Here is a 25625-nt window from a genome sequence, read left to right as displayed (position 1 = left end):
GGCGCTTTTTCCAGCCAGTGTCTGCTTGGCTGGTGCGGTCATTTTACCCCATAGGATCTCGACACGCTTGGGACACACAGATATACATATATATACTGGGCTAATTTGGACAAGATCCAATTTACCTACCAGCATGTCTTTTCTTGTTTGTAGAGCAAAAAATAAAAACCGCAGAGGTGATCAAATACCACCAAAAGAAAGCTCTATTTGTGGGGGGAAAAGTTTTTTTGGGTACAACGTTATACGACAATTGCCAGTTATCACAAAAAATGGACTGGTCGTTAAAGGGGTGTTCCAGGCATTTGTTGTGTTTATTAAAAGTCAGCAGCTACAAAAAGTGTGAGTGCTGGCTTTTAATAAACACACACTCACCTGCTCCACGTTCCAGCGACGCGCCAGCCGGGGCTCCGCTCCTCTCCCCCCCTCCCCGGCGTCTTCATCCTAAGTGTGGGCACCCGGCCGTGACAGCTTTCGACTTCACGACCGGGCACCCACTGCGCATGCGCGAGCGGCGCTGCGCTCTCTCATTGGACAGGCGATCGCATGGGACCTATCATGTGTCCCAGGCGATCGCCTACAGGGAGGGGCTGCAGCAAGGCGATTAAGCTATTCGCCTTACCAGCCCCTCAGGGGAAGGAGGAAGTGGGACACTCCTCCTGAAGCTCCCACCCCCCCTCCCCAAAAAATTACATGCCAAATGTGGCATGTAAGGGGGCGAGGAGTGGGTTAAGCGGAAGTTCCAATTTTGGGTGGAACTCCGCTTTAAGGGGAGCAAATCCTTCCGGGGCTGAAGTGGTTAACAATTCAAAGTAAAGTTTTGGAATTCAGCTAAAAAATTTACTGGGTCTGAAATAAAAAGCAATTTCTTTCTACCACACTGCTAAGGGCCCTTTCACATGTATGGATCCCCTGATGATCTGTACCTTTCTCATCCGCTTGCTCAGCGGGGATTGCTCCGTTGATCCCTGCTGAGCCGGCAGATAACAGGGCACCACCCTGTCAGATCTCCGCTCTCCTCTATGGGGGATCGGATGAACACAGACCGTCTGTCCGATCCGATCTGCAGACGGATGGAAAAATAGGAAAATCGGAGCATTGCGGAGACTGATGAGATTGGGTGTCAGCAGACGTTCATCCGCTGACACTCGCTATCTCATAGGGATACATGTATGTCCGGATTTCATCCGAAAACATATGGATGAAATACGGACTGGTGTGAAAGGGCCCTAAAATATCTTAGCCAAAGATCACTAAGAAAAAGAAAAATAAAGGCCCGGATTCAGAAAGCAGTTACGACGGCGTATCTCCAGATACGCCGTCGTAACTCTGAGTTCCGGCTTGTCGCATCTCGGCGTCTGATTCATAAAATCAGATACGCCTCAATGTTGCCTAGATACGAGCGGCGTAAGTCTCCTACGCTGTCGTATCTTAGGGTGCAATATTTACGCTGACCGCTAGGGGCGCTTCCCTAGACTTCCGCGTTGAATATGCAAATTGAGTAGATACGCCGATTCAGAAACGTACGTCCGCCCCGGTGCATTTTTTTTACGTTGTTTGCGTAACGCTTTTTCCTGCGTAAAGTTACCCCTCATAAAGCAGGGGTAAGTCATGTTAAGTATGGACGTCGAAAACGACCGAACAGTGTTGTATTTTATGTCGTTTTACGTAAGTCGTTCGCGAATACGGCTGTACGTAAATTACGTTCACGTCGAAAGCATTGACAGTTTGGGGCGTAATTTGGAGCATGCGCACTTGGAAACGTTCGCGGATGGCGCATGCGCCGTTAGTAAAAAACGTCAAATACGCGGGGTCACAATTAACTTAAATAAAACACTCCCACATCATCCACATTTGAATTAGGCGGGCTTAGGGCGCAAGTTCTTTCTGAATACAGAACTTGCGCCCTAATTTACGGCGACGTAACGTATCTGAGATACATTACGCCCGCCGATAGATACACTATTGTATCTGAATCCGGGCCAAAATGTTTTATCACAACAGTAAAAGGTACTTACAAAATATATACTGTATGTGGATATTTCTTCTTCTAAACTGGAGTCATTCTGTAGACTAGAAGGGCCAGATCCTCATAGCGAGTACGCCGGCGTATCTACTGATACGCCGGCGTACTTTCAAATTACCCGTGTCGTATCTTTGGTTTGAATCCTCAAACCAAGATACGACGGCATCTGGGTTCGATCCGACAGGCGTACGGCTTCGTACGCCTTCGGATCATAGATGCAATACTTCGGCGTCCGCTGGGTGGAGTTTGCGTTGTTTTCCGCCTCGGGTATGCTAATTAGCTATTTCTTGACGATCCACGAATGTACGCACGGCCGTCGCATTCTCTTTAGTTGGCTTTTTCCGGCGTATAGTTAAAGCTGCTATTTTGCGGTGCATAGATAGACTTGCCATGTTAAGTATGGCCGTCGTTCCCGTGTCGAAATTTGAAAAAAAAATGTTTGCGTAAGTCGTCCGTGAATAGGGATGGACGTAATTCACGTCTAAGTTAAAAAAATTACGTAGTTGCGACGTCATTACGCGCAATGCACGGCGGGAAATTTCAAAATGGAGCATGAGCAGTTCATTCGGCGCGGGGACGCGCTTCATTTAAATGAATCACGCCCCCTACCCGCCGATTTGAATTACGCGCCGAGAGATACACTACGCCGCCGTAACTTACGGCGCGAATTCTTTGTGGATTCAAAGAATTCAAAAGTAAGTTACAGCGGCGTAGCGTATCTCTGATACGCTGCGCCTATCTAAATGTACGTGGATCTGGCCCGAAGTGTTCTGTATATAGAAGAGTCTAGGAATCACGTGTTCATTATATGTGTATTCTGATCCAGGCACAGAACAGCCATTCTTTCTAAGCAAACTGACTGCCAGACTGAGCGCTGGAGGGGCTTTGGGTGCACTGACTTCAATTTAACTGAGGTCAATGTCTGCTTATGCATTCTGCACAGTTCAGGATCATGTATCATTAACCATTCAATACCAATGAAATCATGTATAATGTATTCATGAAACATGCATTTAGTATGTTAAATTGTGTTCTATATTTTACCAACATAATTCATATACACACATGGCTTTATTAAAGGATGAGCTCCAACTAAACTGCTATATACACACTTGTAATTTTATTTGACCTGTTTTACTAGACAAAATATTTGTAATTCTTTTAAGCGGCTTTAGTAATTCCACACACCCCGGACACTTTTATTAGCCAGTCCGTGACCATTGTTCATTTTATGCACCCTTGCAGCTTCATTGGTCACTAATCATCCTTTGGCCTCCTCATTGGCAACGCTCTGTGCTTTACTTGTCCTGTAAAGCCGCGTACACACGATCAGTCCATCCGATGAGAACGGTCCGAAGGACCGTTTTCATCAGTTAACCGATGAAGCTGACTGATGGTCTGATGTGCCCACACACCATAGGTTAAAAAACCGATCGTGTCAGAACGCAGTGACATAAAACACACAACGTGCTGAAAAAAATGAAGTTCAATGCTTCCAAGCATGCTTAGACTTGATTCTGAGCATGCGCGGCCCTTTGACCGATGCCTTTGAATACTAACGATCGGTTTTGACCCATCGGTCAGGCGTCCATTGGTTAAATTTTAAAGCAAGTTCTCTTTTTTTTGACCGAAGGACAACTGACTGATGGGGCCCACACACAATCCGTTTGGACCGATGAAACGGACCTTCAGTTTGTTTTCATCGGTTTTGACCGATCGTGTGTACGCGGCCTAAGGCTGTTTAACCTCCCTGGCGGTATGATTCTGTCTGGAATTACGTACCAAAAGCGGTACATTTATTTTGCAAGGAAATTTGGCGTTTTATACTGTAGGCCTGCAATTTTTAGAAATAACTCACTTAAATCTGACCAAGCAAGAGTCTTGTAGGCATCCCGGGTATGATTTTTTTTTTAAAACAAAATTATAAATTATAATATAATAAATAATTATAAATAATTATAACAAATAATAATATAATTATAATAAAAAATATTCAATAATGTAATCAACTCAAAATCACTGAAATTTGCTCAGTTGTAGAATTGTCGCTGTCCTTATTTTTTATTTTTTATGACGAATTTCCCCACAAATCGCTATCGCACAATTCTGCAAGTGATTATAATTTATTATCGCTGTTTTCTAGCTGATCTAAAACTATTTTTGACATAAAGGGACACTTTTGGACAATCTACAGTTTTTAGGCAGAAATGAAATTTTTTATTTTTATAAAAGAACATGTAGGGCACTGGGCAGACCACTAGGGACAAGGGGGGGGGTGTATTTTTTACATACAGTACTGTAATCTATAAGATTACAGTATACTGTATGTAAAGTGTTTGTTTACTTTTTTGAATTTGGCGCCGTTCTCCGCTCCCGTGCGTCGTAACGTCGCAGGGAACGGAGATCGGCATCACACGGGGACTGTGAATCGAGCGAGGAGGTCCCGCTCGCTCACACAGCGGGGTGGCATCGCTGGATCCAGGGACAAGGTGAGTAATTTGCCTGTGGATCCAGCGAAAGGTAAGCCGCGCCGCTGCACGTCCACCCCGAGCGTGACTCGTGGATACCGATTTTAGCATTGAAAACCAACCCCGAGTCACGCTCGGGTTTACCGTCAGGGGGGTTAAACATCTCCTCAATCTCCAGTCCTTAAAGGGGTTGTAAAGGTTTGTTTTTTATTTTCTAAATAGGTTACTTTAAGCTAGTGCATTGTTGGTTCACTTACCTTTTCCTTCGATTTCCCTTCTAAATGTTTTTTTTTCGTTGTTTTATTTGTCTGTATTTCTCACTTCCTGTTCCTCCTCAGTAAGGTGTTCAGTAAGCTGTTCTAAATGACTTTCCACCGCTCAGATGATGGTGGAAAGCTTACTGAGGAGAAACAGGAAGTGAGAAATTCAAACAAAGGAAAAAAAACATTCAGAAGGGAAATCGAAGGAAAAGGTAAGTGAACCAACAATGCACTAGCTTAAAGGAACCTATTTAGAAATGGGGCGTGGGACTTTGCGAATGCAGTTTGGGTATTTCCAAAAATTATCAATAAGTAAAGAGTAATGGCTCTGGAACCACAGAAACCGTACACCAATGACAGACTTTGTATATAAAAAATATATAGTTTTAATGATACACATTATTAAATACATACAAAGTTAAAAAACATGATCATATGAAAGATTGAATTTCACCATTGGTTGATTTCTATAATGTTATATTGTCAGGGAAGGTTCCCCCTGCTGGTGTTACTGCCTGGTATTTGGCGTGCAGTACTGTGGCCCACCGCCAGGTGTCTCCCGACAGTCTTGGACTGTCGGGGGAGTTCTTCCCTGGTGGTGTTATGTTATCCTTGGGCTGCAGTACTGGCGTCCACCAGCGGGGGATTCTTGGCAGTGTGGAGCATAAAGCCCTTCCTGCGTTCAGGTGTGACCTGAACGCAATTAGCAAGCATATATATACCCGGCGTGTGCAATCAGTCCTCGCCCTGGTATCGGTCTACTTACCTTGATCCTGAGCTTGTTACTTTGACCCTGAGCCTGCTTTCTGGACCCGATCCCTATCCGACCCGATCCTTGGCCATCCATCTGCTCCCTGCTCCGTTGTGTCCCGTCCTTACCCATCTTCTGCGATCTCCTGGTATTTGACCTTGGCTTGGCTTTTGTTTATGATTACGGCTTTCCCCCTTGGATTGTATATACGTTTGTGGTTTATTTGTGCACTGGTTATCTTCACATGTTTTGTTCACTTATTTGTAAATAAACACCTTTTATTTCACTGCATACAGTATTGGTCTCCTCTGTGTAGGCACACAGTACTGGTCTACTAAACTCTTCTGACATATAGACAGTGGGTCCGACATGTTTCGCCCATTCGGGCTTCCTCAGGGACACGTATGTATATAAAACAATCTCAATGATGATCGTAATTCACAGGCCACAGATTATACCATCAGATTTGCTAGATGGAATAGCAACATGTGACTGGATCACAAAAGCGGGTTGTGTGGAGCCCGTCATTCGTGAAAAAATTCCATTGACATGGATAGAGTATGGGGAAGCCGATGCAAAGCTGGCACACAGAGCAATATGGTAATCACCACCAGATGACTAAGCCAAACCGGCGATCTCTAGTTTTGTCTCCGAAGGGAATGTGTTAATGAACACTCTAATCCTCTATGGAAGGTGGAAAGAGGCAGCTTTGATCTCAGCTAGTGTGCGCATGGTGTTCCCCTAATGGCCTCTCTGTAAAGATTATAATGTTTTTTTTTTTAAGTAGGATAAGTGGAAGGGCTCTAAAAAAGAATATGCATTTGGGTAATATCATCATTTTTACGGCCACTATTCTGCCAGAGAATGAAATCTGGTATGATGACCAACGTTTAAGATACTGTTAATTAAGGGAGGATAGTTTTGCTTGGTATAAAGTTTTATACAAACTTTACGAAGGTGTAATCTGAATACCTAGGTATCTAAACGATTCCGCGTGCCAGTTGAAAGAGAATTTATCTTTAAAGCGGGAGTTCAACCAATTCCTTTTTTTTTTTTTTTTTTTTTCCCTTAGCTTCCTGCTCGTTTTGTCTAGGGGAATTGGCTATTTGTTTTAAAATATGATCCGTACCTACCCGTTTTCGAGATGCATCTTCTTCCGTCGCTTCCGGGTATGGGTCTTCGGGAGCGGGCGTTCCTTCTTGATTGACAGTCTTCCGAGAGGCTTCCGACGGTCGCATCCATCGCGTCACTCATGGCCGAAAGAAGCCGAACATCGGTGCGGCTCTATACTGCGCCTGCGCACCGACGTTCGGCTTCTTTCGGAAAATCGTGACGCGATGGATGCGACTGTCGGAAGCCTCTCGGAAGACTGTCAATCAAGAAGGAACGCCCATTCCCGCAGCCCATACCCGGAAGCGGCGGAGAAGATGCATCTCGTAAACGGTAAGTACTGCTCATATTTTAAAACAAATAGCCGATTCCCCTAGAGAAAACGAGCAGGAATCTAAGGCTAAAAAGTGCTCTCTAAGGGTGAACCACCGCTTTAAGTGAACATATTGGGGTCGGAGGAATGTTAGTTGGTAAGGCCGGGCACTTACATAATTTAATGTAGCAGTTGTATTGTAACAGGAGGAACAGGTCCCCGTGGTGGCCAGGAGCAGAGTAGGGAACAATGGAGAAAACTTCAAAAGGTGACTCTACCTGCCAGACTACCTAAAATGTTACTTTCATGTGGAATGACGCTTCTGAGAAACTTACAACGTCGTCTTTAATTACAGATGCAAAACTGCCTTCCTATTTGTTTACAATTTTCTACAGGCTAAGTGGAATTGCTAATTTAAACATGCATAGCTGACTAAGCATGAAGGAGACAGCCCTTAGTCTTATATCAGTCTAGGCAGCCCTGAGTCCCATATCATAACTAATTAAAGTATTTAAATTGGAAGGGAACTTTCTTAGCAAGGTACATAATAAGCAATACCGGCGATCAAGAAACGGCCAAGTTTGTTTTTCCTCAGCCGTTTATGCTCAAAGCAAGACAAGGGTTCATAATTAGAAACTCCTTAAGGAATGCCAGATGATGAGCTTCAAACTCTGCTTTATGCTGAATATTATTTCTAGCATTTTTTATTTTTTTTGCCGTATTTATTTTACCCTATCATTACAAAATCTGTTATTTAAAGTAGATCTAAAATTGGGAAAAAAAATCTCAAACGCCATCCCCCATCTTCATAAAAATGTGGATATACAGACCTCCAACAGCTTCTTCTGTCCAGTGTTAATTTTGGCAGCAAATTTCGTTTTAGTCTTATACCGCGTACACACGACCGTTTTTCGGGTTGTAAAAAATTACGTGTTTTTTTTATGTCATTAAAAACTATCGTGTGTGGGCTCCAAAGCTTTTTTCACTATGTAAAAAATGGGCATTAAAAATTTAGAACATCGTAAAAAATGGTCGTGTGTGGGCTTTAACGACGTGAAAAAAAACGCACATGCTCAGAAGCAAGTTATGAGACGGGAGCCCTCATTCTGGTAAAACTAGAGTTCGTAATGGAGTAAGCACATTCATCGCGCTGTAACAGACTGAAAAGCGCGATTCGTCTTTTACTAACACAAAATTGGCAAAAGCAGCCCCAAGGGTGGCGCCATCTGAATGGAAATTCCCCTTTATAGTGCCGTTGTACGTCACCGCGCTTTGCTAGAGCATTTTTTTCACGATCGCGTGTAGGCAAGGCGGTTTTAACGATCGGGTTGAAAAAAACTTTGTTTTTTCTTGACCATTAAAAATTTCATTTTTTACAACCTGGAAAAAGGATCGTATGTACGCAGCATTAGTCTTATGACTAAAATGTCATTTTGGTTTTAGTCCCATTTTAGTACTCTGCAATTGTTTTAGTTTTAGTCGTATTTAGTTGACTTTGGGGCAGATTCACATAGAATTACGCCGGCGTATCAGCAGATACTCCGACGTAACTCTGAATCTAAGCCCGTCGTATGTCTAAATGTATTCTCAAACTGAGATACACTTAAACATGCCTAAGATACGACGGCCAGCGCTATCGTATCTTAGGGCAGCCTTTCTCAACCAGTGTGCCGCGGCACACTGGTGTGCCGTCAGAGGTTCTCGGGTGTGCCGCGGGGTCAGTGGAGAGAAGGCTGTCAGATGAGCTCTCCTGCCGAACTGTGAGAAGCTCTGTGGGCTTCAAAAGTGAAAGTAAAGTGCTGAGGAGTGTGCTGTGCTCTCTGCTTCCCCCTAGAGTGCAGTACCCGGCTGAATAAGGAATCTTGAAAAGGTACTGAGCTAGAAGCCTAGATTCATTTTAAAATGGCTGTATACATGTGTCTGTGTGTGTGTGCACATGTGAGTGTCTGTCTGTGTGTGTGCATGTGTAAGCATGTGTGTATGCGTGTGTAAGCATGTGTCTGTATGTATGTGGGTATGTTACTTTTAATCCTGCCCCCCCTATATTCCTGTACCATCAGAATGGCTTTTGTAGGGCTTGTTTGATAGAAGCAAGGACTGCTGCTCCTCTGAAAAGCAATCCATGCACAGATCGCTTTTCAGAGGCATTTGACAGGCGGTAAAGAGGAATTACCACCTGTTTTAATCCCGTAAATGCAGAATCACTACACCGCAACCGTGCAATGCACACAGTTGCAGGGTAGTTGAGGTTCAGCCCCATTCACCCTCGGTATACCTCCAGTTGCAGCCACAGCATGTGAACATCCTCAGCTGCTGCCTCTGCAGCTAAAAGGTGGAGAAATTGGGGGTGGTAAAAACAGCTCAACCATGTGGTTTTACCGCCCCTATGACATGTGAACAAGCCCTTGGCTCACATCTGTGTAGCTGCATGTAGGGCAGTCCATTCATTTCTGTACCCACAAAAATGCAGGAAAACAAATCGCCAACCTTTTTTTTTTAAATTGCACTGCAGCAAAAGCACCCCACGTTTTCCAATATGTGGGGGTATCATTAAGAATTAATGGTACCCCTAAAGAGCAGAGCATTTGTCTGTGTGTCAGGAATGAGCACGATTTTGCACGTGTTCTGCGACACACCGTAATGTGAACCAAGCCTTGGACTGGGGTGCCTCAAGACTGAAAAAACTTTTTAAGGGTGCCCCGACTGGAAAAAGGTTGAGAAACACTGTCTTAGGGTGCAATATCTACGCTGACCGCTAGGTGGCGCTTCCATTGCGGTCGGCGTAGAATATGCAAATGACTAGTTACGCCGTTTCACGAACGTGCGCTTGCCCGTCGTAGTGAATTTACGTCGTTTCCGTAAGAGATACGCCGCGTAAAGATAAACATGCCCCCTAGGTGGCGTATCCAATGTTAAGTATGGCCGTCATTCCCGCGTCGCAATTTGAAAATTTTACGTCGTTTGCGTAAGTCGTCCGTGAATGGCGCTGGACGCCATTTACGTTAACGTCGAAACCAATGACGTACTTGCGACGTAATTTCTTGCAGTGCACGGCGGGAAATTTCGAGACGGAGCATGCGCAGTACGATCGGCGCGGGAACGTGCCTAATTTACATGATCCACGCCCCCTACCTGGATCATTTGAATTAGGCAGGCTTGCTCCGGTGGACTTTACGGTACGCCGCCGCAACTTTACAGGCAAGTGCTTTGTGAATCAAGCACTTGCCCGTAAAACTTGCGGCGGTGTAACGTAAAGGAGATACGTTACGCCGCCGCAGTTCTACAAGAATCTGGCGCTAAATCTCCAGGACATTTTAGTCAACTAAAACTCATGTTGTGCATCTAAAATCGAATGCGTGTAATTAAATTGTAATGCATTATTTAAGCATTTCTCTACAATTTCCAAACTCATTATTTACTGCTGGAGTGAAATGTTCTTATTTATGGTATTGAGGTATGAACATGCACTACAGACCAGTGTTAATTTTCACCACAAATTTTTATTCAGTTTTAGTCTTATGCCGCGTACACACGATCGGATATTTCGACAAGAAAACCATGGATTTTTTCTGACGGAATGTTGGCTCAAACTTGTGTTGCATACGCACGGTCACACAAATCTTGTTGGAAATTTCAACCGTCAAGAACGCAGTGACGTACAAGACGTACGACGAGCCGAGATCAATGAAGTTCAATAGGCAGTTCGGCTCTTCTGCTTGATTCTGAGCATGCATATTTTTTTTGCGCGTTGGAATTACATACAGACGAGTGGATTTTCCGATATGAATTTTTTCCATCGGAAAAATAGAGAACCTGCTCTCAATCTGTTGGTGGAAATTCCGACAGCAAAAGTCCAATGAAGCGTACACACGATCAGAATTTCCAACCAAAAGCTCACATCTGACTTTTCTTGTCGGAATTTCTGATCATTCCGGCATTAGTCTTTTGACTAAAATGGCGTTTTAGTCCCATTTTAGACTTTTGACTAAAATGCAATTTCAGTTTTATTCGTATTTTAGTCATCTCAATTGTTTTAGTTTTAGCCGTATTTTAGTCGACCATAAAAAAATGTTGGCTGTTCTAGTCGATAAAATAACACTGCTTCTGTCTACCTAGTGTTCCCAGCATTTTGGCCGGAATTTTAGTTTTGCCTTAAGGAATAATGAGTGACCTGGAGTAGCCATCACGATTGCCTAGATGGAGATGAGCGACATCTTGACTGCCAATCAGGTTGAACATTTAAAAGTAGCCATTTTCTGCAGATATCTAGATATATTTATTAACATTTGCAGTACAGTTCATGGAGCTGATGTATTTCATTCAGCCGTATGCTTTAATTCCTATACATCTCTCTGTTTATTAAATCACAGTTGCTTGAATACATACGATTGTGAGCACTACACTCTTGGCCTATTTAATCCTTGTCTTGGAAATTTTAGAGATATGCAACTCCTCATATCCCAATATTGATCAGTGATTTCAAATTATTAATTAACTACTGCAGTAGGGAACAGACACAAAACGATACATCCAGCATCTTCCCACATACCTGTTCTGTTTATTAAAGTGGAGTTCCACCCATAAATATAACATTACATCAGTAGTTTAAAAAAAATGTCATTAGTCCTTTACGAAAAATTTTTTTTTTTTTTAGATGCCTTCAAAGTGTTGTTGCTAGGCAGAATAGTTAATCTTCCCACTTCCTGCACCTAGGTGCTTAAGCTTCCTAACCTACACCGCACAGACTCCTGGGAATGTAGTGGGTGTAACTTTCCAGGAGTCTGTGCACTCCCCAGTCTCAAAGAATCATGTGACTTGGACAGCACAGGTGCTGAAACCTGATCTGACACTGCTTGTGCAGCACTGAGCATGTGCAAGATCTGCAAGGCTGAAATCCAGGAAGTCATACAGTCTGGCTTCATGATGCCCACACTTAAGATGGCCCCAGTCCATTTCTATTTTATAAAGTGTCTAAATGCTGTAACAACCTAACAAAACGGACCTTAGTTTACAGACTAACTTTACTAGAATACATTAAGCTTGTGTGTTACAGGGGTATTTATATTTAAAAAGTGAAATTGTGGCCGGAACTCCGCTTTAAGTGCATTTGAGTTTTTATTATAACCATGCTAACATAGGTATCATATTAATGTTACAGTTGTATGCAGTACATAGGCAGGATAGTTTTCTTAGCAAGGTCTAGGGAATATGAGAATGTGGCAGAAGAGTTGGCATGATGCCAACAACGTTGGCTGCAGTAGACAAAGCATACTAAATTAAATACATGTGCTAGGTTACATATTTTTTCACATCCTCGAAATACACCTTCTAAAATTTAATAAACTCACCCTCTGAAAGATCTATTCTAGTAAGAAATATTGCAATTTCTTGTTTTATTCCTAATAAAGATGCTGCTAGGCAGAAACACTAATGGAGTGTCTTGAGCTACTGGCTACAACAGCTACGTTTTCAGGACTGGATTTCACAGTGACCTCTGTATGTACTGCAGTACATAAATTGGAATAAACTGGCTTTTACCTCTGTTTTATAGGTACCGATAGGTTATTGGCAGCTGTGAGAAGATTAGGTTTTACCAGTGGCAGAACTACGTACGAGGGTCTCAAAGGTCGCACTTGCGACTTGGCTTGAGGCGGCAGATAGGAGGCTCACTTCACAACATGGTAAAGAGTCCTTTTGTGGGACTGTAAGCCCTGGTTCACACTACCACCATTTGTTTGTGACTTTCAACTTCTGGGCATCACAGAAAGTTGTGAGTCAAATGAAAGCACATTGATTTAATGGGTATTATCTTCATTGCAGCAACTTGAGTCACTGCAACCGACAAAAAGTTCTTGCTTTACTTTAAGGCGACTCAGGTGTGGTGTGACTCCCATAGACTTCGTAGTGGTATGTCTTTATCTTTGCACCTCTGCAGTGATTTCTGAGGCATTTTTTTAAAGTGGTTTTATACCCCATTTTTACACTTTGACCTACAGGTAAGTCTATAATAAGCTATATAAATCAAATAGAATGATCTTGCGCTATATAATCACCAAAACACGAAATAATCAAAACTGTGAAAAAAGTCCTTAATGCTACATAGAAGTGTCCAAACATTTAAATCCATGCTGGATGAGTGTATCAGATACACTGCTTAGATACAGGGAAGGTGTGTAGTCCCTCAGGATCAATAGAGAATGGATAACAATATCTTCACATCAATAGATGAAACTGAATCCTATCAGCAATAATAGGTGTCCCAAGACCGGTCTCTCAAAACTCTCACCTCATTAGATGCTTAAACTTGCATAAGAAAGATGGTGCGACCTCTGGCAGAGTGGTCCCCCAGCCTTCTTTTGAAATCTCTCCACCTCTAGTATATCTGCAGTCATTAGACTTCACTATTCTGTTGCTTCCACAAATGCAACCTTTTGTGCTCAGATATGTGGGATATAAAAGGAGGGTAGGAGAGACGAGGAGGCTTCCAATGGTGTAGTAGGTTTTAAAATAAATATAGGTTTATTACATACTATGTAGGTGGACTCTTGCATTTAAAAAGATAAAAACAAGCAATAACAGAGATCACAGTGTTTACCGCGGCGGCTTACGTCACTTCCAATCCTTACACGTTGCGTCACTCCTCGTGACTTCTTCAGAGGAACCAAGCCTATAATAAGGCGTGCCTGTAGTTAAAAAGAATATTTCCTAAACCTGTACTGTTTAGGAGATATTCCCCTTGCAATGAGCCGCTGTCATGCGCTCTGAGTTTGCCGGCTGAAAGGTCCGGCAGATGCCGGACCTTGTCGTAAAGAAGTCTCCCATGCGCATGTGTGGGAGTGACGACATCGAGGCTCCGGCCACTTACATCACCGAAGCCGCAATACCAGCAACACACGCCGAGGAAAAATGTCCGCTTCCTCTGCGTGGACCGGGTGAGATACCGACGCCTCGTTCCAAGGTAAGTATTTAGTACGGTACATACTAGCTCATTATGCCTTTTGCCTTATAGGTTTAGAAAAATTAATAAATAAAAATCAGCCGGTTTACTACCGCTTTAACACTATTTTCCACTGCCATTCAGTTTTGTGTTATGTACCTGCCCACCCCTACTGATTTAAATCTCCTCCTAAGCATTGTCACCTCCCAAGAATTGTCACTTCAAGATTTGTGACCTCCCAATCATATGGTCAAGCTGGACAGCACGTTGTACAGTTGTGTTCACAGTGGGAGCAGTGTAGGGCGAAATGGCTGCAAAGAGAATGAGGATTCTCAGGACAACTAACTGCTCATCAGCCTTATACGTGATCGTCCTATGATTTATGATTTACTTCATCCCACCTACAAAGACCAAGCAAAGAAAGACCTCTATCAGTGGCAGAACTACCAGGGTTGCAAAGGCCACTGTGGGGGGGTGGCAGGAATGGGGCCCGCTGCAGAACATGTGCAAAGGTCCTGCTGTTAAGGGCCTCGGTATCAGTGGGAGTGCCCCAGGCTTTGGAGGGCAGGGGCCCCCGTGACCAATGGACAGGGCCCTGGCAGTAAGAGGAGGCCTACATGGTTTCTTGCACCGGGGCCATGAAGGTTATAATTAACCGGTTAACGCCCGCCCACTGTATATATACGTCCTCTTTTTAAAGATGGATATCTCGGTAACGGCAGCAGCTGCTGCCACAACCGAGGTATCCATCTCTTCTGTGGGCGGGCATGTAAACGATAACGGCGGTCTATTATTATTCTATTACAAGGGATGTTTACATTCCTTGTAATAGGAATAAAAGTGATACATTTTTTTATTTATTTTTTATTTCAGTGTAAAAAAATATAAAATCAGAAGCGAACGCATACGCGAGTAGCGCCCGCATATGAAAACGGTGTTCAAACCACACAAGTGAGGTATCGCCGCGATCGTTGGAGCGAGAGCAATAATTCTAGCCCTAGACCTACTCTGTAGCTCAAAAAATGCAACCTATAGAATTTTTTAAACGTCGCCTATTGAGATTCTTAAGGGTAAAAGTTTGACGCCATGCCACGAGCGGGCGCAATTTTAAAGCGTGACATGTTGGGTATCATTTTACTCGGCGTAACATTATCTTTCACAATATATAAAAAAATTGGGCCAAATTTATTGTTGTCTTATTTTTTAATTCAAAAAAGTGAAAAAGTATTGCGATGACCGTCATTTTATTCTCTAGGGTGTTAGAAAAAAATATATACAATGTTTGGGGGTTTTAAGCAATTTTCTAGCAAAAAAAACTGTTTTAGTCTTGTAAACGCCGAATCTGAAAAACAGGCTTGGGGCTTAAGTGGTTAAACCTCTGGGTTTCACTGTTGATGTATTGAGGTGCTGAATGACAGCAGAGTATGTCTTTTTTAAAGGTTCATTTTTTTTCACCATAATGCATTCTATGCATTAAGGTGAAAAAACATCTGATGTTTTCTGGCCCCTCAGCCCCCTAGTTTACTTACCTGAGCCCTCGAAAGTCCCGTGTCGTGAACAAGCAGGCTTCTCGACCAGGCTTTTCGGCTCTTCTCGGCTCATTCATTGGATGATTGATAGCAGCGCAGCCATTAGCTACCGCTGCTGTCAATCAAACCAATGACGCGGTGCGCTGGGGGCGGGGCCGAGTGATACAGTCGGTAGCTATAGCCACCGGCTGTATCACGGGAGCGCGCCCGCAAGCTAACCCCCTTGGGAGAGAGCTTCCCATGAAGGGGGTTAGTTGATGTGGGGAGGAGCCAATACAGCTGCCGAGGGACCCCAAAAGACCAGGATCAGGGCCACTCTGGAAATCGAGCTGCACAGTGGTGGAAATTATGACATGTTGTTTTTTTTTTTTATATATATATATATATATATACAGTGCCTTGCGAAAGTATTCGCCCCCCTTGAACTTTGCGACCTTTTGCCACATTTCAGGCTTCAAACATAAAGATATAAAACTGTAATTTTTTTTTTGAAGAAACAAGTGGGACACAATCATGAAGTGGAACGAAATTTATTGGATATTTCAAACTTTTTTAACAAATAAAAAACTGAAAAATTGGGCGTGAAAAATTATTCAGCCCCTTTACTTTCAGTGCAGCAAACTCTCTCCAGAAGTTCAGTGAGGATCTCTGAATGATCCAATGTTGACCTAAATGACTAATGATGATAAATAGAATCCACCTGTGTGTAATCAAGTCTTCGTATAAATGCACCTGCACTGTGATAGTCTCAGAGGTCCGTTTAAAGCGCAGAGAGCATCATGAAGAACAAGGAACACACCAGGCAGGTCCAAGATACTGTTGTGGAGAAGTTTTAAAGCCGGATTTGGATACAAAAAGATTTCCCAAGCTTTAAACATCCCAAGGAGCACTGTGCAAGTGATAATATTGAAATGGAAGGAGTGTCAGACCACTGCAAATCTACGAAGACCTGGCCGTCCCTCTAAACTTTCAGCTCATACAAGGAGAAGACTGATCAGAGATGCAGCCAAGAGGCCCATGATCACTCTAGATGAACTGCAGAGATCTACAGCTGAGGTGGGAGACTCTGTCCATAGGACAACAATCAGTCCCTGTATACTGCACAAAACTGGCATTTCATCCCATAGACTTCACTGCAAAGTCGCGTCCCATAGACTTCACTGCAAAGTCACGTCCCATAGACTTCACTGCAAAGTCACGTCCCATAGACTTCACTGCAAAGTCACGTCCCATAGACTTCACTGCAAAGTCACGTCCCATAGACTTCACTGCAAAGTCACGTCCCATAGACTTTACTGCAAAGTCGTGTCCCATAGACTTTACTGCAAAGTCGCGTCCCATCTACGTCAATGCAAAGTTGCGTCCCATCTACGTCAATACAAAGTTGCGTCCCATACACTTCAATGCAAAAACGCCCCCTAGTGACTTCAATGCAAAATCGCATCCCATAGACTTCAACGCAAAATCGCATCCCATAGACTTCAACGCAAAATCACGTTCCATAGACTTCAATGCAAAAATGCCCCCTAGTGACTTCAATGCAAGATTGCGCCCCATTGACTTCAATGCAAGATTGCGTCCCACTGACTAGTGACCGCAATGCAAAAACGCCAGCCACAGTAATTACATTTAACATTTAAAAAAAAAAATCTGTTTTTGATTTTGCTTTTCGGCCAAGTTCATCCTGAATTTTCAGTTTTGGCACTGACATTTTCATTCCGGTGCACCGTTATTTAAAAAGTGGCCTTATTAACTTACAGTAGCTTGTTTTCCCAGCTGGCTGCAGTTGAGCATCTTGACATAATCTATGACAGCTCAGCCTTAGTGCATTGGCACGTCTGTGATGTGTAGGCACACACTTTACTGCACCACTAGCTTCTTCTCTCCATCACAGTGTCTCTTATTGTTCAAACCGATCGCTATTATCGCAGGTAACGCCATTCAGCGCGTTCATCCCTTCTCCCGACATATGGAGTCAGCAGCTGTGACAGTATGAATGGAACTGAAAATATACTTTTTCTTTATGGCGAAATGAGAAAGAGAGAGAGAAAAAAGATTAACATTGCTCAAAATATATTTCAATTTGTTCCACTTCTTCTTTGTGGGGGTAAAAATAAGGTTTTATATATGTAAGGTCTAGAGAGCTATATTACCAAGACTTTAATACCAGCCGCTCTCTGTGCCGCCGCCGATTTTCTGCACGCTATGAAGAGTCGTCACCTGCGGTTTCATTGAGATTTTGTTAAGGTTCACCGCGTTAATCCGATCACTATCTCCCTGGAGGTATCTCGGAATCTGTATTTCATTCCAGAGCCTGCGTCGCTTTATGTGAAATTCGAACGCGGCTTTTTCAGTGTGAATGGTAATACCTTGTAACAGGCATATCAAGGGTTCAGGAGATTAGGACAATGTCTGCTATTCATCTCGAGCACATGTAAAATCACACTGAGTTCCATTGTGAGAGGCAGACATCGCAGTCACCGCCACCGCACAGAAATAGACCTGGAATGATGTAACAGATGGGGAATTGGGGTATTAGTGGCATTTTACAGATCAGAAAAAGGGGCTGTGAGAGCAATGTAAGAAAACAATTGGGGGAAAAAGGACATGACCTAGGATAAAGGGAATGAAATCTTATATCCACAGAACCTGTATTCCTGCATCACTGTCTTATAGAGGAAGTAATATAGAGGAAGTAATTATAGAGGAAGTAATATAGAGGAAGTAATTATAGAGGAAGTAAACCCTGATAGGTTTTACTTCTTCTTTATTTCCCTGAAAAGGTAAAGCATAATGGGCTACTATGCATGCAAGAAAGAAATTCACTTGACAGACCGTGTTGATGTGGGAATCCCTCCTGCTGGACCATTGGGCTAGATTCAGGTAGCCGGGCGCATTGTTGCAGCGTAGCATATTTACGCTACGCCGCCGTAAATCAGAGAGGCAAGTGCTGTATTCACAAAGCACTTGCCTCCTAAGTTACGGCGGTGTAGCGTAAATGGGGCCAGCGTAAGCGCGCCTAATTCAAATGAGTATGAGGGGGCGTGTTTTATGTAAATGGATGGTGACCCGACGTGATGCACCGTCCGTGTACATATCCCAGTGTGCATTGCTCCAAAGTACGCCGCAAGGACGTATTGGTTTCGACGTGAACGTAAATTACGTCCAGCCCTATTCGCGAACGACTTACGCAAACAACGTAAAAAAATTCTAAATTCGACGCGGGAACGACGTCCATACTTGACATTGCGTACGCCTCATAGAAGCAGGAGCAACGTTACGCCGGAAAAGCCTTACGCAAACGACGTAAACAAATTCCGCCGGGCGCACGTACGTTTGTGAATCGGCGTATCTAGGTCATTTGCATAATCTACGACGGAAGCGCCACCTAGCGGCCAGCGTAAATATGCACACAATTATACGCCGGCGTATTCATGTAACGTCGGCGGAGAAAGCCTATTTTTTCAACGTATCTGCCTTTGAGAATCGGCGTAAAGATACGACGGCGCAGATTTGAAATTACGGCGGCGTATCTGGAGATACGCCGCCGTATGTTGTTGCTGAATCTAGCCCATTGTCTTCTTCTGGTGGGGGAAGCCTTCTCTGTTAGAAGACAGTGATTATCGCTAGCGGCTATAGCATCTGCTAGCGAGAATCGGGCAGGCTGGTTATACTCAAGTTGATCGATCTTGGTACATTCAGCTCAGTAATGCCACGTAAACATGGTCGGAAATTCAGAAAAAAAAAAAAAAAAACAGACACACGGGCCCAGATTCTCAAAAGAGATACAACGGCGTATCTCCAGATACGCCGTCGTATCTCTGAGTTGCGCCTTCGTATCTATGCGCCTGATTCTTAGAATCAGTTACGCATAGATTTCCCTTAGATCCGACAGGCGTAAGTCTCTTACGCCGTCGGATCCTAACTGCATATTTGCGCTGATTTACGCGTCGAAATATGTAAATCAGCTAGATACGCGAATTCACGAACGTACACCCGGCCGACGCAGTACAGTTACGCCGTTTACGTTAGGCTTTTCCCGGCTTAAAGTTACCCCTGCTATATGGTAGCGTAAGTGCGGCGTACCAATGTTAAGTATGGCCGTCGTTCCCGCGACGAAATTTGAAAATTTAACGTTGTTTGCGTAACTCGTCTGTGAATGGGGCTGGGCATCATTTACGTTCACGTCGAAACCAATACGTTCTTGCGGCGTATTAGGAGCAATGCACACTGGTAGATTTCCACGGACGGCGCATGCGCCGTTCGTGATAAACGTCAATCACGTCGGGTCACAGAACATTTACATAAAACACGCCCCCCTGTTCCAAATTTGAATTAGGTGGGCTTACGCCGGCCTATTCACGCTACGTCGCCGCAACTTACGGAGCAAGTGCTTTGAGAATACAGCACTTGCCCGTCTAAGTTGCGGAGGCGTAACGTAAATAGGTTACGTTACACCCGCACAAAGTTACAACAAACTACGAGAATCTGGCCCACAGTACTTTAGATCTTGATAAAACAGAGGGGATGCCAGTTATTTATTATCCTGACTTTACAACCACTTTAAATTCTAGGCAGATTTAATATACATACCTGAATGCATCCCTGTAATCACAAATACATCATTAAATGTATTTTAAATGCAAGCAATGTAAGTACCCTAATTTGACCTGGTAATAGCCACTTACAGTGATGGTGATACAGGAAATTAGGTTGGTGGATGGAAATGTTAATTATTATTTTTTTTACTCATTCTATTTTTATTACACTTTTAGATGTTAATGCATTGTTTGTATTTTTTAGATTGTCTTCATCAGACTAAAGCTTTAATAACCGTACATTTGGGACAACGCAGTAAACTTATTGAGATCCTTCACAAAACCCAGACAGAGGAGCGCCTCCGTTTCCTGGAAAAGGCAGAGGGGTCTGCTGACGCAGATAAATTTATTAAGGTAACTTGTCAAAAACCTTATGTGATCATTTTACAAATTGCACCATAAGTAGTGATAACCGATCCTTGTGGTCTCTCCAGGAGTACCACAAGCTGCTGGAGACACAGAGGGAACTGTGTGCAGAACTGGAAGACGAAGAGGACTGCAAGGTCATCGATGCTGTTGCTGATCTCTGTAAGGTAATATACACTGTGACGTGGCTCAGTCACAGACTTTCTCATAATTGTGCATATAAAATTGTAACTGAAGTAGGTAGCCAAGTCTAGCATGCTCTGCAGGTATTACATGTTTCAGAGGATTCCACAATTACAGTATAGTGAAGAACAAGCTGTACATTTTTGTGTAGGAAAACACTGATGCCGATACCAGGCAAACGCTCCCATAACCAAAACCGAAGTACTTCCGGATCGATGGACATCTTCGTTGGTTGCCCGCACAGTACTATCTCCATAGTGTAGCTATGCCCGCGCCTGGCATTTCCCCGGGCCGACTGTGACGTGCCCTGATGGCAGCTGTCATTTCCAGGTGCGCCAGCCATTACCGGCTCTGTCCATCGATCCGGCATCCATTTTGCTCACCGCCCGCCCCCAGGAGCTCCATGGTTAGAGGCAGCCATTCATTCCACCAGGCTCAGCAGAGTCAACTACAGAACCTGTGAGTCTCAGTGCCTCACTGCCACACTACCATCCCCCTGCATGGGCTTCTGATCGATTTACCTAATGTCATCAGTCTGTTCAGTTTTCCAATAAATGATTGCTGCTTTGAACTTCTAATCTGTCTACCGACTTACTAGTACAGCACTCCCTCTGCTGAATTTTGAGTTCTAAACTGCCCACTATATGGCGCTACAATTTTTTTTTTGTATTGACGCAAATCGCACTGCAAACTATTGGTACTTGGTATCGACGAGTACTTGACCAAAAGTATCGGCACTTGTACTCGCTGACAAAAAAAAAAAGAATCGCTGCAACCCTAGTTTCAAGTAACCACGTCTTCTCTCACCCCAGTAAAACCCCCTATGGACCAGAGCAGTTTTTTTTTTTTGTTTTTTAACAGAATGAATATTTATTCAGATATTCAATCAGTTACAGGTTAAGCATAGCAAGATTTACAATGAAAGACAATATGCAATGTAACGTTAGAAAAAGTCAAATAACAGAACCAAGGAAACAAAATGCATCAAGCAAGCATAGAACATTTTATCAGATTATCTTGGGAATACCTTATCTTGCACATTAGACATGACATGGTCAGCACAGTGTTTTGTGCTATCAATGAGAGTGAGAGAAGGGGGGGGGGTGGGGGAAGAGGGGGGCAGTAAAACACACCCCTGTCCGGTGTTACCAGACAGGGAAGCCGGGAAGGTCATTAGGAGGGATAAGTAAGAGTGTGGTGGAATGGGATCCACCGCCTAAAGTTAAAGATGAGATGTCTGGCCGTCGCCTAAGCCGACCAAATTTTCGGAAATTTCTTGGGGAAGTTATGTCCCATGTATATCAGCTTATAAAGGGGGAGAGCCAAGTCCTTCCAAGTAGCGACCCAAGATGGCTCTGCTGCTTTCTATTGGTGTAGTATTGTTTTCCTGGCATAGAATGCAGCATAAAAGATAAACAGCTTCTTGTGGGTAGTTGTGGGCAAGTTATCAGTGATACCCAACTAGGGCTGCAACTAACGATTATTTTCATAATCGATTAGTTGGCCGTTTATTGTTTTGATTAATCGATTAATTGGATAATAGCCTTAAAAAAAAAATTGCCATTTAAAAAAAAATTTGGGCCAATTTGTTGTTGGGCAGATTACAAAACACAATTTTACGCAAAAACACATTACATGCTTTTCTGTACAATACTCCATTGAAGTATATTGAACCAAAAAAAAACAAAATAGCGCAGTTTTAAAAAGTCCTTGCCCTTTCCAAATACGCAGCAGCTGAAAGAAAATCATGGATGTGAACTTGTCCCATAGGAAAACATGTAAATGAACTGTAGTGTGTTTCTGCAAAAAGCAACAAAAAACAGGAGGTGTGACCCAGGCCTGAGATGTTTAGTAACATAATGGGGTTGAAATAAGTACAAAAAGAGCAAATAATCGCTACTGTAAGGGGTTCATTTTTTTACTGTGAAAAAGGAAGTATCTGTGTTCTCTACCTGTAGATGCAAGAAGTTGCAAAAGGACCCGACGTCTCAGCACATCCCTAAATAAGCCAATTGCTATACCCCCAAAGGGGCGTGTTTCCTCGGTGGGACTTTAAGTGTGTGAGGCGGGCCAGAGTATGAGACTAAATTAGTCAACAAATAAGTATCAAAAATATTCAAAATGTATTGGTTTAAATAATGTTGCTCATTAGAACAACGTATCGAAAAAGGTTTGTTAACAGCATAAGGTACAAAAGATTCCCAAATGACCATTTAAGAACAAAAGAGCACGGCCTGGGGAGGACAATTAACAACAGTACCCCACATTATTCATGGTAAGACAGGACAATAAAAATTATATATACGTGTACACGCGACAAAGGAGCAACAGAAGAAGCCCTCAGGGCTGTCTCATGGGTATAGACAGGGATGCCAACGTTTCTCGGCTTTTTTTTTTTAAATAGAGTATCGCCTCTTCATCAGGGCGAGGGCGGTGCATAAAGTGTCGCTGTACCGTCTAAAGATAAAAAAGAAAAAGAAAAAAGCATAAATGCAAAATTCAATATAGAAACATGAGAGACACATGTGTAGTTGAAACATTCATTTGCAAAGTTTTCTTGCACACAGAGAAAAAAATACATATAAATGACCACCCATTTGATCCTCATCATGACTCCCGCCGTGTCTGGAGTGATACCGAGGCTAAGCCTGTGTGTAAGGGACTGAATTCAAAAATGATATTTGTATATACATACATATGCTTCAACACTGATTGCCACATCATCCTTCTAATTCAGACCAAAAAAGTATATAAGTGACTACTAACCGATGAATTCGAAGGTAGGTAGATGAGTCTCAGATGGAGACCATGAAGATTACTTGGCCGGTTATAAGGGAAATATGTCCTAGGTCATAACCTGTACTTCCAATGACCTAGGACATATTTCCCTTATAACCGGCCAAGTAATCTTCATGGTCTCCATCTGAGACTCATCTACCTACCTTCGAATTCATCGGTTAGTAGTCACTTATATACTTTTTTGGTCTGAATTATAAGGATTATGTGGCAATCAGTATTGAAGCATATGTATGTATATACCATATATCATTTTTGAATTCAGTCCCTTACACACAGGCTTAGCCTCGGTACCACTCCAGACACGGCGGGAGTCATGATGAGGATCAAATTGGTGGTCATTTATATGTATTTTTTTCTCTGTGTGCAAGAAAACTTTGCAAATGAATGTTTCAACTACACATGTGTCTCTCATGTTTCTATATTGAATTTTGCATTTATGCTTTTTTCTTTTTCATTTTTATCTTTAGACGGTACAGCGACACTTTATGCACCGCCCTCGCCCTGATGAAGAGGCGATACTCTATTTAAAAAAAAAAGCCTCGAAACGTTGGCATCCCTGTCTACAGTGTCATCTTAAGAGCATTATAGGCCCCCGGGCAATACAGTGCACTGGGGCCCTGTCTACACAATTACGCACGAGAATTACTGACAAAAATCATAACATTTACTGGCAGAACCACATTTTTTACTGCCACTGCAAAAAAAGTACCTAAAATTACAGTTTTCAGTGCCCAACAATGCAAATGTCAGTATTTAAACTATAAACATATAGCTAGTGCTATTAGAAATGTGTTCAAGTTAAACAAAAGTAAAAAAAAAAAAATGTCTTCATTGACATGAAGGTTAGGTTACTATAACCCAGCCAGCACAGAGTTTCCCCTTACATCAGAGTCTGCAGGATTCCCCCTTACAGTGAAAGGGAACTCTTATGTAAAGGGGAACGCTGCAGATCATGATCTAAGGGGGGAACTCCGATGTGGAGGGGGGCTATGGTGACCAGAGACAACCTTATATCAGAGTCCACTGCTTTCTCTTTCCCACTTACATCAGGGTCCGCAGACTGAGTTCCCCCTTGCATTGTAAGGGGGAATCCTGCAGACTCTGATGTGGGGGGTACTCTGGTGACCAGAGACCACCTTCCTTAGATTAAATACACTAAGGTAAGGGGGGTCACTAATATAGGAGGGGGAACCTTTATATCAGTGCCCCCTTACATTTTTGCATTCACTCCCCCCTTACATCAGCAACCCCCCGCACTCGTGGAGGACCGGATCTTCTCTGTGATTTCCGCGAACTGGGCATGGGCAGTTCTAACCCGTCACTCTCCATAATTTTTTACTGGGGTTGCTGGGCAGCCGGTGGGGCCCCCCAGGCAAGCGGGGCCCCCGGGCAACTGCCCAGCGTGCCCAATGGAAAAGATGGCCCTGCCTGTCTATACCCATGAGACAGTCCTGAGGGCTTCTTCTGTTGCTCCTTTGTCGCGTGTACACGTATATATAATTTTGATTGTCCTGTCTTACCATGAATAATGTGGGGTACTGTTGTTAATTGTCCTCCCCAGGCCGTGCTCTTTTGTTCTTAAATTGTCATTTGGGAATCTTTTGTACCTTATGCTGTTAACAAACCTTTTTCGATACGTTGTTCTAATGAGCAACATTATTTAAACCAATACATTTTGAATATTTTTGATACTTATTTGTTGACTAATTTAGTCTCATACTCTGGCCCGCCTCACACACTTAAAGTCCCACCGAGGAAACACGCCCCTTTGGGGGTATAGCAATTATTTTTTTACTGTGGGACAGTGAAAGTAATATTTACAGTAGCGATTTGCTTTTTTGTACTATAAAGGGCTAATTTAATTTGTTTTAACCCCATTATGTTACTGGCCGATTAATCGATTTTGAAAATTGTAATCGATTAATTTCATAATCGATTAGTTGTCGATTAATAGATTAGTTGTTTCGACCCTATACCCAGCAATAAAACCAGGGGGTCAAGCCCGACAGGCACCCCACTAATTAAACCCATGTCAGCAGCCACTGCCCGCCAAAACTCCTGTATTCGTGGGCAAAGCCAAACCATGTGTATGTAGTTGCCAACCTCTCGCTTGCATTTAGCGCATTGGTCATCAGAGGTATGATACATCACTGCTAGTCTTTGAGGCGTGTAATACACTCTGTGGAGAAATTTTAGCTGTGTAAATCTGTCCCTTGCAGAGATCATAAGAGATCAGTAAGAGCGACAAGATCAAACTGCACAATTGCAGTCGCATTCTGCGTTCCACC

The 25625-nt window shown here is 43.1% G+C and overlaps 1 protein-coding gene across 1 annotated transcript in view; it reads left to right on the top strand.

The window, feature by feature from the left end:
• Positions 1–25625, top strand: part of EVC (EvC ciliary complex subunit 1) — a 196685-nt gene that overhangs the window by 101294 nt on the left and 69766 nt on the right. Inside the window, exons 10-11 of the mRNA XM_040335407.1 lie at positions 20195–20343; positions 20424–20522. Of these exons, the coding sequence (XP_040191341.1) occupies positions 20195–20343; positions 20424–20522 (248 nt within the window). The remainder of the gene's footprint in view (positions 1–20194; positions 20344–20423; positions 20523–25625) is intronic.

This window comes from Rana temporaria, chromosome 1, assembly GCF_905171775.1.
Source record: "Rana temporaria chromosome 1, aRanTem1.1, whole genome shotgun sequence".
Classification (NCBI taxonomy): domain Eukaryota; kingdom Metazoa; phylum Chordata; class Amphibia; order Anura; family Ranidae; genus Rana; species Rana temporaria.
Note: the sequence above shows the minus strand (reverse complement) of the source record. Positions and strands in the feature narration are given on the sequence as shown.